Here is a 15,906-nt window from a genome sequence, read left to right as displayed (position 1 = left end):
GCACTTGCAGCAAAGGATGGTTTTGCATCGAATCCTCATGTGTTTGCTTTTGTTGATAAGGTTGCAAACAAGGTATATGCATGGCTAGGGAAATCAACAAATCGACATGTCGAACTTCGAAACTTGATGCATGAGTATCATATTGCAGACTTGAAAGTTTTACAAATCCATGCAATTCGATGGCTATCTAGAGGCCAAGTAATGGAAAGATTGGTTCCCTTAATGCCTGCTATTTTGGAGCAATGGAGAATGCATGAGAAAAAATGGTACAATTATGCCACAATCTTTCAAGTCCAGTTTATGATGCATTTGCTGGCTGATGTTTTGGTTGAATTGAATAAATTAAATGTAGAATTTCAGAGGGAGAACATGGATGTTACTATGATTGGAGTCTACTTGGATTTGACATTTGAGAAGCTCACTAAAAGGTATATATCTTATGAGGGCCAATTTGGTGCTGGTTCAAAACAACTTACAAAGTTTTTGAACATGTCAAAAGATGGGAATATGTTATATGTTGATTCTAATGGGTTTACTCATAAGCATGTGCTACACTTTGTGCCAGTTCCAAAATTAGCTCCAAAAAAGAAACGAGACAGAGCAGTAAGTGATTCAGAAGAGGAGGATGCAACTCTTGATCTCAATGTATTGCCTCATGATGCTGGAAGTGCAAGTGGTTCCCTCAATTGATAGATAGGTGGGTAGGTAGGTAGGTAGTGTGGCGATTGATTGATGATGAGCTGGATGGACTTTGGAGACAGCTTTGGATTATGCGACTGTGGACGACTCAGAAGACTCCAGAAAAGCTTGAATAACGAGAGTCCTCAATTCATTTTCGAATTGAGGACTCAATTATTCAAGCTTTTCTAGGAGTCTAAGTCGTCCACGTGCTGAGACAAACAACGGCGGCGAAGATGAAGGCGGGGACGAAGAACAGGTCCCACTCGGACGAGCACTTAAACCCCTGCAAAACGAATGTAATCCGCCACTCCTGCACAACTCTCTTCTCCTCTCGGTGAGTCAGTGGCCCATCTTAAAACAAACTACAGTACTTTAGTTCGACCACCTCTTCTTGATCGGCGCATTGAGTGTCTACTAGTATCTGTCTGACTCGTTTTGCTTGCCTTACAGGGACCTTTCTGACTTCTGACAATGGCGAACATCAACGGAAAGGGCATCGCGTACGCGCTCCTGCCTGTGCTTCTGCTGCAGCTGCTCACGAGCCTCGTCGGGGCAGTTGACATTATATTCTACACAAGCACCTCTGCATGCAGTGGTGGTGGGTACTCGTTCAACGGCGTCGCTGCTCAGGTGTGCTGCGCAGTGAGTGCCAGCAGCGGGGGTTCTGTGCTGGTCACGAGTGCATCAAGCAGCGTCGCGAGCCAATTCTACAGAGATGGAGCCTGCACCACCCAGGTGGGAACGGGATCTGGCGACTTCTGCTTAGTTGGCGGCCAGTTCACCGGAGCGTTCTGGTTCAATGGCAGACGCCGATCGCTCTTGGGCGATGCTGGTTGTGATAGCGTGATGAAGCCAACAGGAGTCGTCTACACTGAAGATGCCTCCCAGGGCCACTGGATGCTCACTTGCTCCGATGCAGCTGAGTTGTTCTCGCAGATGCAGAATGTGACGGATGCAGAGAAAGTGAATTGGCTCATGGCTCGAGGTGCCACCTACGTCCTGCTCTGAAGCTTGCATTGCATATGGCGAATAAATTGTAACGCAGCTACGTCCCAATTTCCCAAAAGGTTATAGCTAAGGCTGCAAGCAAGCAAGGATGTGTAATTTAATAAGGTGTGGCGAAGATATGCTTATGGTTAAAATAAAAACGCCTCAATTACTTAAAAAACATTCTCATATCCACATTCCTTTCATGAATTTTTTTTTGAAAAAATAAAGGACCTCTTATTCTATTACGATGATATACCATCATAAGATGATGTCTTGTACGCTTTACACATGCAAGAATGATTTTTAACATAGTTGGATTCCCTTGTTCCATGTTCATTGATGATGTGCTACAAGTTTTAATCTCTATCTCAACATGGCTTATACTTGGGTAAAGTATGAGGAAATTTCTAGAAGGCTAAGAGAAATAGGAGATTACAATTGGGTGTAGTACTCTACCTTTTCTCATTTTTTGAATTGAAGTATCTAGATTTATTTTTAGCAAGTCTAGCATGATGGTTTTGTTTAAGTATATGAGGAAGGTCATTTAACAAAATTCTTAACAAGGCTCTACCAACAGACATTCAATGTAATAACTGCCTTATTATAATTTGCCTAATTTATTTTTAATAAGAAAGTGCATAGCCTAAGATTATCAAAATACCTATCTTTAAAAGAATAAATATTTCTTTAAATAACAAAGACCCAAAGACAATTTAAATGTGCATATTGATTAACAAGGTTAGTAAAAAGATATTTAATCTAAAATTTACATAAATGCTAATAGGAAGCCAAAATTACCCATCTTTAACAATAACATCAAGGCAGCCTAATATTTCCAAACAATATACAAGATCTATAAGAATTTAATTGAGCACACTTACATACCATGAGAAAATTAAAGGTGCCACAAAAGGTTTAATCATGACTTAGTAGCTTTACACAATTGGGAAGGGACTTATAAACATAGTAATAGAAATTTTGAAAACAAACATCATATTTTAAGTAGAAGAAAATATGTTAACCAAGGAATTGTATATGACAACGCTTACCTTGAAAATAAGTGTACCAACGCATTGATCTAGATTTTGAGAGATCCTTATAACCAAGAAATCTTGTATGATTCACCATATCCACAAGTTGAGGATAAGGCTTTGAGAAGATGGCTAGCAATTTTAACAACTTCTCCTTTCATTATCTAGTATTCATATTAAAAACAAGATTATTGAGAACATATTGCGTTCTTATTATAAAAGTTGTAAATAATTATAAGTAAAATGACATATACTTATCATGCAAGTGATTTCAACATGGTCATGATTTCAATGATTTATTGTGGGCTCTTACCCCAATTGTTAACACTCATGAGCCTACACAAAGGTCATGAGTTCAAACCCAAACACCTCTGATGATAGCCCATGTTTCCAATCGTGTTTTAAGAAAATAATATTTCTGGATAGGAGTTAGGATGACTGCAAGTGCATGATGGTTGGGTCTAGATGGAATCAAGTCTAGCATCAAAGATCATAGGCAATATTCTCATTCCTTATAGAACGGAAGTTTTAAGGGCTTAAAGTCAATGCAATTAAGAGGTAAAATATACCGTAATAATAAAAGTATAGATCTAATAATGCACAAAGTGATTAGAATGTAACTAGGATATTGACACCAACTTCTAGAGTTTCCTTTTGACAAGCACCCTTGCCCTTCAAAAATTAAATGAAAAAAGTAAAAAACATGAATTTTTTAGAGTTTATATGTAATTTTTGGCAAGGATGAAACAATTTAACAAGTATTTGATAGTCAAAATGGAAAAAAGGAGGGGGGGCATGATGGTAATCAAAGCTTGGAGCATGCTATACCCAAGAATATATCCAAAAACAATCTTTAATTAACTAACTAAGGGTGGTTACATCAACACCATAGGTTTAAAAGTACGTCAAGACCATTAGAATTTGAGGCTTCCATTGTTGTGAGAAGATGTGTTCTCAAAAAGATCACCATTTTCTTCTTACATCAGGTGTACTAGAGAATGCTCCCATGGTACAAGTGTGGGAAGAAGATCACAATTTTCTCATTACTTTACATAAGGTGTAATAGTAGAGAAGGCCCCATGCATTACCCATGGTACTACAAGGTGTAATAGAGAATGCGCCATGCATTGCCCATGGTACAATGTGGCAAGAAGAAATCTCTCTTGTAACAGCACCACATCAAACTCACGAGATATATAATACCACATACAACACACGCTCACATGAGTCTTGATCTTCTCCTAGTATTATATATGGTGGGGAACTGGCTTCATCTCTAGTGCTTACATTATTCAATGATTTCTTCAATCAAGGTTACTCGCTCCTTCTCTTCATCACATCAACCATGGCTCTTGGAGGCATGATCCACTGTCCCTCCTTGTTCAAGGTATCTATCTATGGATTGCTAAAATCCATCTATTGAAAGATTAACTCGTCCCTCCTTGTTCAAGCTATCTATCTATCCATTGCTAAAATCAATCTATCAAAAGGTTGATTATACAATTAGATTACGTTGCACAAGGTTGAGGTAAACCATCCTCAATTTTGCTTGCACAGGTGGTCCTTCTGATGATGATGATGATGGTCGGTTTGGATGGTTTTGGCTCTGCTGTTGAAGGAGCGAGTTATTGCAGTGATGAAGATGAGGCTTTGAGCCTTGCTTTGCATTGTGTTACTTCGGGTAGTGTGGAGAGCCACCCTTCAAAGCCATGTTGTGATGGGATGAAGCAACTGGTGCGAGGCATGACTCTAAGTTGCATGTGTGAGATCTTGATCTCCGTTGGCGGTGTGGGCGCCCCCACCAGTCTTGTGGACAACTACGTTGAAGCATGCTCCATATCCGTGCCTCCCCATTTCCAATGCAAATTATAATTTTTTTGATCCAACCAACAGTTCTCTCAATCTCTCTCTCTCTATATATATATATATACACGAGTTGGCATACCTGTCTCCAACAAGCATATTATCAGTTTTGAGGCCCCTTTTCTTTCAGTTTTTTAGGCCCCTTTAGACCAGAGCTAGGAAATGCTACCATGTGTCACCCCTCCAGAGACCAAACTTAGGAAATGCTACTATGTGTCACCCCTCCAGAGACCAAAGCTACGAAATACTACTATGTGTCACCCCTCCAATTGGAATCCCTTTTGAAATAAAGATATAGATAGATATTTATATACATGCATACTTCTCTCTCTAGTGTAAGTGTGTGTGTGTGTATATATATATATATATATACACACACACAATATACACACACACATGCATACTTCTCTCTCTCAAGTGTAAGTGTGTGTGTATATATATATATGTGCATACACAATACACACATGCATACTTCTCTCTCTCAAGTGTAAGTGTGTGTGTGTATATATATATATATATATATACATACACAATACACACACATGCATACTTCTCTCTCTCAAGTGTAAGTGTGTGTATATATATGTAATACACAATACACACACACACACATGCATACTTCTCTCTCTCAAGTGTAAGTGTGTGTGTATATATATATATATGTACATACACAATGCACACACACACACACACACATATATGCACTCGCATACACACACACACACATATATGCACTCGCATATCGTTTACTCTTCGTTTATAGGTGGTATTATACAATTAATAGCTTATTAGATAAAGACGGACATTGATAAGCTCGTAGCCCGATTGGTCAATTGGGTTGGCTCAACACCTAGAGGCCCCTGAGTTCAAACTCCACCTAGAGGCCCCCGAGTTCAAACTCCACCTAGAGGCCCCCTAGTTCAAACTCCACTAGGGTATCCTCACTTGGTGCCAAATAAAGTTTTGGGTAGTGTACCCTTCCCAATTTGTTTTTTTAAAAGATGGGACAAACCAATAATGTTTCATGCCTTAGTTTTTAAATAGTGATCCATGATCCAACAAAGGGATAATTCAAAAGGATAATTTATTCAAGGTCAGGGTGAGACTTAATATGAAGTAAAGATGACAAAGAGATTGAGCCTAAATCCACGCTTGAAAAAGTACACCTTTTGCTACAAGAAAGAGAGCCGGTAGAATTAGGACTTTCACTTGCCGAGATAAAGTCAATGAGGACAAAACAATAAGAGGATTAAAAAAAAGAAACAAGCGTGTTCCGGGATGATGTAGACAACAGTTGATACTTAATGGGTATACCGAGTTTCTAATGCTTGTGGGTGCTACAAACTGCATTAAGAACTACAAACATTGGACAACAATTCTCCAATCCATAAACACAAGGCAGTCAAACATAAGCAGGGCTAAAATGAAATCAAAGCAGGGAAGAATCCAGTCAACTCAATCCCTAGCAGAGACAATGTTGTCAAGGGGGAAGCCTGCAAAAATAAAACAAACAATCAAAAACCCAAAAATAGCAAAAATTGAGCAAAATGCCATATTCAAGGACTGTAAACAAAGCCTTGAGAAGTCACTAAAATAGTGGACAAAATCCAAAGACAATAGTGGGGAAGGTTATGTAATCAGCATCCCATCAAACTTCAAGAAATATACCATTGAGGATAGGAAAATTATTCTTCAAGTACCTCAAAGGGTGAAACCAACGATAGTGGGAGAATCCTACGGTCTGGAGGATGCAAAAAAGGTTGATCTAGCAGAACCAGGATAGAAACCTTGTCCTGTGTACATTGCTATGGATTTGACAAAAGAGGAAGAAATGCTATAGATTTCCACCTTGAAGGAGTATAAAGATGTTTTTGTGTAGAGCTATAAGGATCTCAAGGGTGTGGATCCTGCCATTTGTCAACACACCATACCAATGAGGGAGGATGCAAAGCCACAAAAACTACAACCTTACATGTACAATGATAATTTTGGTCAAAAAATCAAGGAGGAGATTTGATAAGCTCTTAGTGTTGGGGTATAATGTCCAATATGGCCGTAAGGCCGGGTGCCGCCCAATAGTTCTCTTGTATATAGTTCATACGCTGCTGCAACAATCGCACGACCATTATACACTTTGCTGGTAGTATTTGAATGGACTGAGGAATGTGACACAGCTTTTGAAAAGCAAAAAAAAAGCCTGTCATTGCACCAATATTGAAATCTCTAAATTGGAATAAGGAATTCTATGTTCACATCAATGCATCCAATTTTGCAACCTCACACAACCTCGTGATCATAAAATGGATTTCCCAATTTTAGATGCAAGCTAACATTTGAATGTGGTTGAAAATAATTACACCACAACAAAGCAAGAAGGGCTGACAATGATCTATGTTGTAAAGAAGTTTTGCCATTATCTATCGGCAAATCATTCTTTTAGAATTTGACTTCATGGTAGTGGTAAAGAAAGGGTCTACTCAGGACCATTTGAGCAAAATTTCTATTGTGAAGCACCAAAGGGGGTAGACAATGACCTCCCAGATGCAACTTTATTTAATGTAGAGTCTGTACCATGCTATAGTGAGCGCATTGCTAGATTCTTGTCTACTACAATCTGGGATGACAAGATAGCTGATCTTACATGTCATGCAAATTTCTTGGATGCCTGCTAAAGGTTTTAATTGATATTAAGGAGACTTTACTACCTAGGGACAGGCGAGGTTTTACGCTTAGTTGCTAACTCAGATGAGTACCAAGATTTGGTTGTTGAAGCTCACGTGAGTATTTCAAGCCAACATTTCTCAAGAAAGGGAATATATTGTAGAGTGTTGTGCAACGGCAATTGGTGGCCTTGTATGCACCTTTATACCCAAGATTTGTAGTTCTCCCATGAACCAAGCAACGTTTCAAGTTATTCCATTCACTCAGCTAAAGTCATGGTCCCTTCTATATATAGTGATAGAGAGTGCCATATCTTGTTCACAAGGTTGTGGATACTCATGGGCCCTCTTTCTATGTAAATGTACATGGGGCCACTTTGTATGAGGTAGACGATTTTCTTGGTTCTAGAGGGACATGGGCTTTGGTTGGATGGTCTCTATCTGTTGAGATGTTGTCACCTTCTCAAGGATGCTTAGACATGGATTACTCTTTGTCCAAGACAACCTCAAAGATTACACACATTGTTGTTGCACAGCCTCTTTCTTCTCCCACAAGATGCATGAGGATTGTCTTGTGGAATGTGTAGGGGATGGGAGGTCCTTATTTTATGCCCTATCATGGTAGGTTGTGATAGAATTCGCAAAGATGGTAGGTTGTGATAGAATTTGCAAAATGTTTGGTTAGTAGCGGCATTGGTGTGCTTATGATTCATGAACGAGAGTCGTATTTGGCTAACTGATACTGCATGGTCACTGTGAAACTTTTATGGCATCACGATATGAACTTTTGGGCGCCCAAGGGAGTATGTATGTCTATTATGGACTCTTGGCAACATGCTATTTTGGACAGTGGAGTGATAGTCCCTTAGCATTCCCAACGGATGATTATGTGGTTTGCAAAGTGTAGAGTGGGTTTGCTGAATGTATATGCTCCTAACCATGCGAGCACGTAGAGTTTTGGGGATAGATCTTTGATGCATTGCTAGAAATGATGCACTGGTGTGTAAGGAGGGGTTTTAAGTATGATTAAGGACCCTTATCTCACAGAGTAGGAAACAATCATTCTATAGTAGGGGGGTGAGCTGGCAGCCTTAGAGCATCTATGTATGTATTTGAGGACATCATATGTATGGCATCATGAGGGATATTGTCATGAGTGGGGTAGCCTTTGCTTAGACTAGCGGGTGAGGGGCTCTAGCTTGTCATAGCTCGATTGTTTCTATGAAGGGGATTGGTTGGAGACTGAAGAGGGCTTAGTAGGGATCTTGGTTGGGACTACCTTGTTTTATCATGCACTAGTTATCCTGACTTTGGAGGAGAGTCACAAGGGTCAGTCTATGCACATTCTTGAGAGTGTTCTTTTAGATGCTCACCTTTCAAAGCATTGGGGTGCAAGTCAGGTGAGAGAGGGAGAGATGGCCAGGTAGGCATCTCTAGCGTGGAGTTTCTCTTTTTGAGAGGTAGCTTAGGACAGGGTGGCTTAGTCTTGATAGGGGGAGCATCGACTTCATTAAGACATGACTTTGTTGTAAAGACTGCAGGAGGAACATCTTGATAGCCCATAGTAGCTGAGAGTTCTTGCAGTTTGAGAGAGAGTATTGTAGGTTGACCCTCACCTTGGAGAGGTAGTAGAAATGGATGCCAATTGGCATCGATGGGTCTAAGAGAGCTACCCCCTACTAGCAAAATTAGAAAAGGGATTCATTTGAGTGGCGATGGTGGGATAGATCCCCACCCCCTGCCCAGGTTACCCGCACAAAATTTCCTTTATTTTGGTACACTGCTAGTTTGGGGTGTCAAATCTCTAACGGGTAGGCGCGGAGGGCCACTCTAGTGGCAACTAATGAGAGCACTAACATCACCAAAGAGCAAAGTTCTAGAGAGTTTCAATGTGTGAGTGGGAAAAGGTCTGCCTCTGAAGGGAAATGTCCAGCATCTTTGCATGTGCAGGGCCAATCTACCAGTGGGGTAAGAAAGGAGGTGCACCCCAAAGTTCTATAGAGGGAAACTCATACATGAAAACATGACATGTACCAGGAGGATTATACTATCTTGAACACGCGATCTTTGATGTCATCAACAAGAATCCCCTTAGCTCATGCATAAGCCATGTACGTCGCTTTTCACAATGTGAAAGGGAGATAGTTAGTCGTGCTGGTTGCAATGCTATAATGCCCAGCTCCTTGGCCATGGTCTCGGAGATAATATTCACTCCGGATCCTCCATCCAATAGTACTCCTGGTATTGTGCGCCATCTGATTTGCACTATCACCTCTATGACTATAGTGTCGACTTCTGGTACTATCTCAGCTTTAACTGTCTGACACTCTATTTCCTTCACCTTGTTTGGCAGCTTTTCCTTTGCCTTCTGATCCGATCTTGAAAGCTTTTGGATCAGTTGTTGCTTAAAGTTGGGTACTAAAGTAAGCAACTGATCTACGGTTATGCTTAGCTTAATCAATTCATCCCATAAATCATATTTGGAAACTTGATTGTTTCCTGATGTTCTTTCTTCATCTGCTACCATCTTGCATTCCATTAGGTGAGTCACTTACCTTGTCATAAGTCTTTTGCTTCCGTCTTCTTTATTGGGGAGGTCTTTCCTTCCTAGACATCGCAAGTCGGAAGGACTTTTGCTTCCGCTTGATCCTGTTCTGCCCTGGTCGGAAGGATTCCTACTTTTGCTTTGTCTGCCTCGTAGGCTTTTCCCTATGTCTTGTTCTTCTGGCACCCTTGGTGCGACTAGTCTTGTGTTCATCCTTGTGTTCATCCAGTGCTCTGGTCTGAACATTGTTTTACTATTCCCTTGTGCTATTGGGCTTCTCTTCCTTGGCACATTGTCTTCTGCTATGGTATGGACTTTCTTAGTCCTCTTGTTATCCAGAGGTTTGAGGGATTGATCTTCCTCTTCATGAACCTTCATCTTTTCGAAGGCTATTTCTGCCTTCCTAGTCTCCTTCGCAGTTGAAGGGGCGGACACCCATTTGACAGTGACTTTGGTTGCCAAGTCGTCAGAATCAACATACCCTAACCTTGTGCTTCCTGCACTTCCCTGGTTGCTTCTTGTCTGATTCGGCGGCTTGCTCCTCCAAGTCTAGCTGTCTGGCAGCAGTTGAAGGGGCAGACACCCATTTGACAGTGACTTTGGTTGCCAAGTTGGAATCAACATACCCTAACCTTGTGCTTCCTGCACTTCCTTGGTTGCTTCTTGTCTGATTCGGGCTTGCTCCTCCAAGTTCAGTTGTCTGGCAGTCTTTTGCCCTAGCATGTCGGACTTCTTTTGCATAGACCTGGTTTTATGATATTTACTTCAGGTGTTTCCATTTGCTGGATGTGAACCATATTTATGGCTGTGGTAGTCTCTCCATCCACCCAGAGCTCTATGAAGAAACGCAACAACAGTTCTATGAAGAAACACAACACACGGGATGTTGGATGTATTCGAAACAAGGAGCCTCTGCGAGGCAAGATGTGTTGAACGGCATGATGTAATTGGTGGCATACAGCAAATCTGCATTGGAGAGGAGGTGACATTGACTATCAGAGCAAGAGCAGAGGTGATGTGTGATTTGTGATCGTCCTCGAGTTGAAGTAGTGAATTTGGAGTCGATCAAGTGAAGGCGGCCCAATAAGGCAAGAGTTTCACATTGAGCATAAGCCACAAGAGTTTGATCGGGAGAGCAACAACCAAGGATGTAGAGAGAGAGAGAGACAGAGAGAGAGAGAGAGAGAGAGAGAGAGAGAGAGAGAGAGAGAGCCAAGGAATTGATGAGTTCTTGTCATGAAGACACGTGGACACTAGAAGAAGACGTCACCACCCACGCCGCTGTTGTTCAAGTGCTGTTGTTCATTGCACCACACACACTTACAAGGGCACTAGCTTGTCGTTGGTTTGTTCATGTCATGCACCTGTTGTTCATCTTTTACAAGGGCGCGGCTTGCTTTTATGCAGAGAGCAGAGAGAGAGGGAAAAGGGGGGGTGGTTGTGTTGTGCTCTTATGATTCCTTTTAGAAGGTTGCTTTGAGGAGGTCTGAGGGTGGGGCCCTGTGCGGGTTCCGGTATTCAAACCCGCAACGTGGTGGAATTTGGACGACTTTGGAAGGTTGCGCTGGCCAGCAAGTCGTGCTCAGGACCCACTGTTGGGTATTCCATTGCAGCTAGTTTGGTACTTTCTGCCTTTGCGTCCTTCACAAGAAGTTTTGGGCATTTTCCCATGTGGGAAAGAGACCCACTTTCCCTTATGTTTCCCTATAGTGTGTCAACATCATGAGCTTCTGGAGACGAGACTCCGCATACCTAGCTAGGTGTGGTGGGGGGGGCAGGGGGCTGCCACCCCCCTCTGCCCCCCCCACCGCACCTAGCTAGGTATGCTCCCCCTCGCCTGCAGAAGCTCATGATGTTGTCGTAATCCTCCATGTGGGAATCGTAGTTGGAAAATGTCAAACTTCTTGTGCTTTAAGGCACCTTAGCAAGGGGGGGCCGGCAGCCCCCTGTGCCCCACCTAGCTAGGTATGCTCCGCCACGCCTGCAGAAAAGCTCATGATGTTGTTGTAATCCTCCATGTGGGAATCATAGTGGGAAAATGTCTAAAACTTCTTGTGTCTTAAGCCACCTTAGCAAGGCCATGTGATGCAAAAGAAGGGGGGGTCTGATAAGGCAGAGCAGTCACGAGGGGTTCTCTGATAGTGATCAGGCTGCAAGTCTCTGCTGCCAATAAATGGTCATCTCGATTTGATTTTATGCTTTCAAATTGTTTGGTCGTGCAAGGTATGGTCCTACTAAGATAGTTATTTCTCAACATAACACCCATTATAAATTGGCAAAAAGGGTTAAAGTGGTTTACTAGTACCATAGGGTAAAACAAAATTTTATGCTTTCAAGGACAACCTCATTCAGTTCAATAGACAAAAAAGGACCTCATTCAGTTCTTCCAAGTTTTTTAATTGTTTTGTCCCTTGTCATGTGGAATCGTGCATGTATATATAACATAGTCTAAGGCTTTAATTCATGACTTGGAGGGAAACAAGTTATATTCATGAATTAAAGCCTAGACTATATTATATATACGTGCATGTATATATAACATAGTCTAGGCTTTAATTCATGACTTGGAGGGAAACAAGTTATATTCATGAATTAAAGCCTAGACTATGTTATATGAACATGCATGTTATATATACATGTATATAGGTGGGTAGGTAGATAGATTGATAGATAGGTGGGTAGGTAGGTAGTGGTCACAATTTATTCATTTTTGGATAACTTTTATCAATGCTGCATGATGTTGATGTGAGTTTGTTTAATTGTAGCAGCAAGTGAATGTGTCGGTGAAAAGAAATGGTCTAGATAGATGGATGGATGGGTGTGTGGGTGGGTCAATGGATAGATTGATGGAAAGATACATAAAGTGATGGATGGATAGGTAGAGAGATTGATAGATAGGTGGGTAGGTAGGTCGGTAGTGTGGCGATTGATTGATGATGAGCTGGATGGACTTTGGAGACAGCTTTGGATTATGCGACTGTGGACGACTCAGAAGACTCCAGAAAAGCTTGAATAATGAGAGTCCTCAATTCATTTTCGAATTGAGGACTCATTATTCAAGCTTTTCTAGGAGTGAAGAAGATGGAAGAGTGAATACTTTCACAATGGGTGGATCCCAAAGCATTCAACTTTCAGCCTTGAATGAGCATGCAAAATCTGCAGATCATAGGAGAGCTGCAAGTATTTATCATGCAAAGCTAAAGGCTATTGGTGGCAAAGGACCAATAGATGGGGGTATTGACACAATGGTGCATTCTGAACAGTTTAGAATAATCACTTGTATGAAGCTGGTACACTTTTGTGCATGCAATGATATTGCATTGGAGAAATATCCCACTCAATGTAAGTTACAAAGGGATCTTGGCACTCCTAATATGCCATCATCTGATGAGTATGGTGCATATACCAATCCCGTATCTGGAAGAGAGTTCTTGATGGCTTTAAGAGATTGTACTAGACAAGACTTGTATGCTGAAATTTGTGAAAGTCCATTTTTTTCAATCCTCATTGATGAAAGTACAGATAGAACCATGGAGAAGCATTTGATTATCTACATTTTGTACTTGCCTGGGAATGGCAAAGGAGAGCCCAATTGTAAATTTGTGAGATTGCTACCAGTTGATAATGGATCTGGGGAGGCAATCTTCAATGCTGTCCATGCCATGCTCTTAGAGAGTAATCTGGATTTGAAGAAACTAGTTGCATTTGTAACGGATGGTGCCTCAGCAATGACAGGTCATAAGACAGGTGTAGTGGCACGGTTTCAAGCATCGGCTTCACGAATTATGGGCGTGCATTGTATTGCCCACCGTGAGGCACTTGCAGCAAAGGATGGTTTTGCATCGAATCCTCATGTGTTTGCTTTTGTTGATAAGGTTGCAAACAAGGTATATGCATGGCTAGGGAAATCAACAAATCGACATGTCGAACTTCGAAACTTGATGCATGAGTATCATATTGCAGACTTGAAAGTTTTACAAATCCATGCAATTCGATGGCTATCTAGAGGCCAAGTAATGGAAAGATTGGTTCCCTTAATGCCTGCTATTTTGGAGCAATGGAGAATGCATGAGAAAAAATGGTACAATTATGCCACAATCTTTCAAGTCCAGTTTATGATGCATTTGCTGGCTGATGTTTTGGTTGAATTGAATAAATTAAATGTAGAATTTCAGAGGGAGAACATGGATGTTACTATGATTGGAGTCTACTTGGATTTGACATTTGAGAAGCTCACTAAAAGGTATATATCTTATGAGGGCCAATTTGGTGCTGGTTCAAAACAACTTACAAAGTTTTTGAACATGTCAAAAGATGGGAATATGTTATATGTTGATTCTAATGGGTTTACTCATAAGCATGTGCTACACTTTGTGCCAGTTCCAAAATTAGCTCCAAAAAAGAAACGAGACAGAGCAGTAAGTGATTCAGAAGAGGAGGATGCAACTCTTGATCTCAATGTATTGCCTCATGATGCTGGAAGTGCAAGTGGTTCCCTCAATTGATAGATAGGTGGGTAGGTAGGTAGGTAGTGTGGCGATTGATTGATGATGAGCTGGATGGACTTTGGAGACAGCTTTGGATTATGCGACTGTGGACGACTCAGAAGACTCCAGAAAAGCTTGAATAACGAGAGTCCTCAATTCATTTTCGAATTGAGGACTCAATTATTCAAGCTTTTCTAGGAGTCTAAGTCGTCCACGTGCTGAGACAAACAACGGCGGCGAAGATGAAGGCGGGGACGAAGAACAGGTCCCACTCGGACGAGCACTTAAACCCCTGCAAAACGAATGTAATCCGCCACTCCTGCACAACTCTCTTCTCCTCTCGGTGAGTCAGTGGCCCATCTTAAAACAAACTACAGTACTTTAGTTCGACCACCTCTTCTTGATCGGCGCATTGAGTGTCTACTAGTATCTGTCTGACTCGTTTTGCTTGCCTTACAGGGACCTTTCTGACTTCTGACAATGGCGAACATCAACGGAAAGGGCATCGCGTACGCGCTCCTGCCTGTGCTTCTGCTGCAGCTGCTCACGAGCCTCGTCGGGGCAGTTGACATTATATTCTACACAAGCACCTCTGCATGCAGTGGTGGTGGGTACTCGTTCAACGGCGTCGCTGCTCAGGTGTGCTGCGCAGTGAGTGCCAGCAGCGGGGGTTCTGTGCTGGTCACGAGTGCATCAAGCAGCGTCGCGAGCCAATTCTACAGAGATGGAGCCTGCACCACCCAGGTGGGAACGGGATCTGGCGACTTCTGCTTAGTTGGCGGCCAGTTCACCGGAGCGTTCTGGTTCAATGGCAGACGCCGATCGCTCTTGGGCGATGCTGGTTGTGATAGCGTGATGAAGCCAACAGGAGTCGTCTACACTGAAGATGCCTCCCAGGGCCACTGGATGCTCACTTGCTCCGATGCAGCTGAGTTGTTCTCGCAGATGCAGAATGTGACGGATGCAGAGAAAGTGAATTGGCTCATGGCTCGAGGTGCCACCTACGTCCTGCTCTGAAGCTTGCATTGCATATGGCGAATAAATTGTAACGCAGCTACGTCCCAATTTCCCAAAAGGTTATAGCTAAGGCTGCAAGCAAGCAAGGATGTGTAATTTAATAAGGTGTGGCGAAGATATGCTTATGGTTAAAATAAAAACGCCTCAATTACTTAAAAAACATTCTCATATCCACATTCCTTTCATGAATTTTTTTTTGAAAAAATAAAGGACCTCTTATTCTATTACGATGATATACCATCATAAGATGATGTCTTGTACGCTTTACACATGCAAGAATGATTTTTAACATAGTTGGATTCCCTTGTTCCATGTTCATTGATGATGTGCTACAAGTTTTAATCTCTATCTCAACATGGCTTATACTTGGGTAAAGTATGAGGAAATTTCTAGAAGGCTAAGAGAAATAGGAGATTACAATTGGGTGTAGTACTCTACCTTTTCTCATTTTTTGAATTGAAGTATCTAGATTTATTTTTAGCAAGTCTAGCATGATGGTTTTGTTTAAGTATATGAGGAAGGTCATTTAACAAAATTCTTAACAAGGCTCTACCAACAGACATTCAATGTAATAACTGCCTTATTATAATTTGCCTAATTTATTTTTAATAAGAAAGTGCATAGCCTAAGAT

General features: G+C 41.6%; 3 protein-coding genes across 3 annotated transcripts; all 3 read left to right on the top strand.

Annotated features, from left to right (window-relative positions):
• Nucleotides 1-855: 855 nt before the first annotated feature.
• LOC147617675 (uncharacterized) lies at nucleotides 856-1,982 on the top strand. The gene is made up of 2 exons (XM_086775919.1): nucleotides 856-1,015; nucleotides 1,132-1,982. The coding sequence occupies exon 2, from the start codon at nucleotides 1,153-1,155 to the stop codon at nucleotides 1,687-1,689; it is 537 nt and encodes a 178-aa protein (XP_086632045.1). The 5' UTR covers nucleotides 856-1,015; nucleotides 1,132-1,152; the 3' UTR covers nucleotides 1,690-1,982.
• Nucleotides 1,983-12,715: 10,733 nt separating this feature from the next.
• Nucleotides 12,716-14,275, top strand: LOC147617674 (uncharacterized). The gene has a single exon (XM_086775493.1). The coding sequence runs from the start codon at nucleotides 12,716-12,718 to the stop codon at nucleotides 14,273-14,275; it is 1,560 nt and encodes a 519-aa protein (XP_086631619.1).
• A 165-nt stretch (nucleotides 14,276-14,440) lies between these two features.
• Nucleotides 14,441-15,567, top strand: LOC147617673 (uncharacterized). The gene is made up of 2 exons (XM_086775918.1): nucleotides 14,441-14,600; nucleotides 14,717-15,567. Exon 2 carries the CDS (start codon nucleotides 14,738-14,740, stop codon nucleotides 15,272-15,274), a length of 537 nt encoding a protein of 178 aa, XP_086632044.1. The 5' UTR covers nucleotides 14,441-14,600; nucleotides 14,717-14,737; the 3' UTR covers nucleotides 15,275-15,567.
• The last annotated feature ends 339 nt before the right edge of the window (nucleotides 15,568-15,906 follow it).

Source organism: Cibotium barometz, chromosome 36 (assembly GCF_041138505.1).
Source record: "Cibotium barometz isolate CiBa-2024 chromosome 36, ASM4113850v1, whole genome shotgun sequence".
Classification (NCBI taxonomy): domain Eukaryota; kingdom Viridiplantae; phylum Streptophyta; class Polypodiopsida; order Cyatheales; family Cibotiaceae; genus Cibotium; species Cibotium barometz.
The sequence above is the reverse complement of the archived record's forward strand: the minus strand, read 5'-3'. Positions and strand labels throughout refer to the sequence as shown.

Bases quoted from the DNA above. Each gene is read 5' to 3' on its own strand.
- LOC147617675 (XM_086775919.1), top strand. From the start codon at position 1,153: ATGGCGAACATCAACGGAAAGGGCATCGCGTACGCGCTCCTGCCTGTG.
- LOC147617674 (XM_086775493.1), top strand. From the start codon at position 12,716: ATGGACTTTGGAGACAGCTTTGGATTATGCGACTGTGGACGACTCAGA.
- LOC147617673 (XM_086775918.1), top strand. From the start codon at position 14,738: ATGGCGAACATCAACGGAAAGGGCATCGCGTACGCGCTCCTGCCTGTG.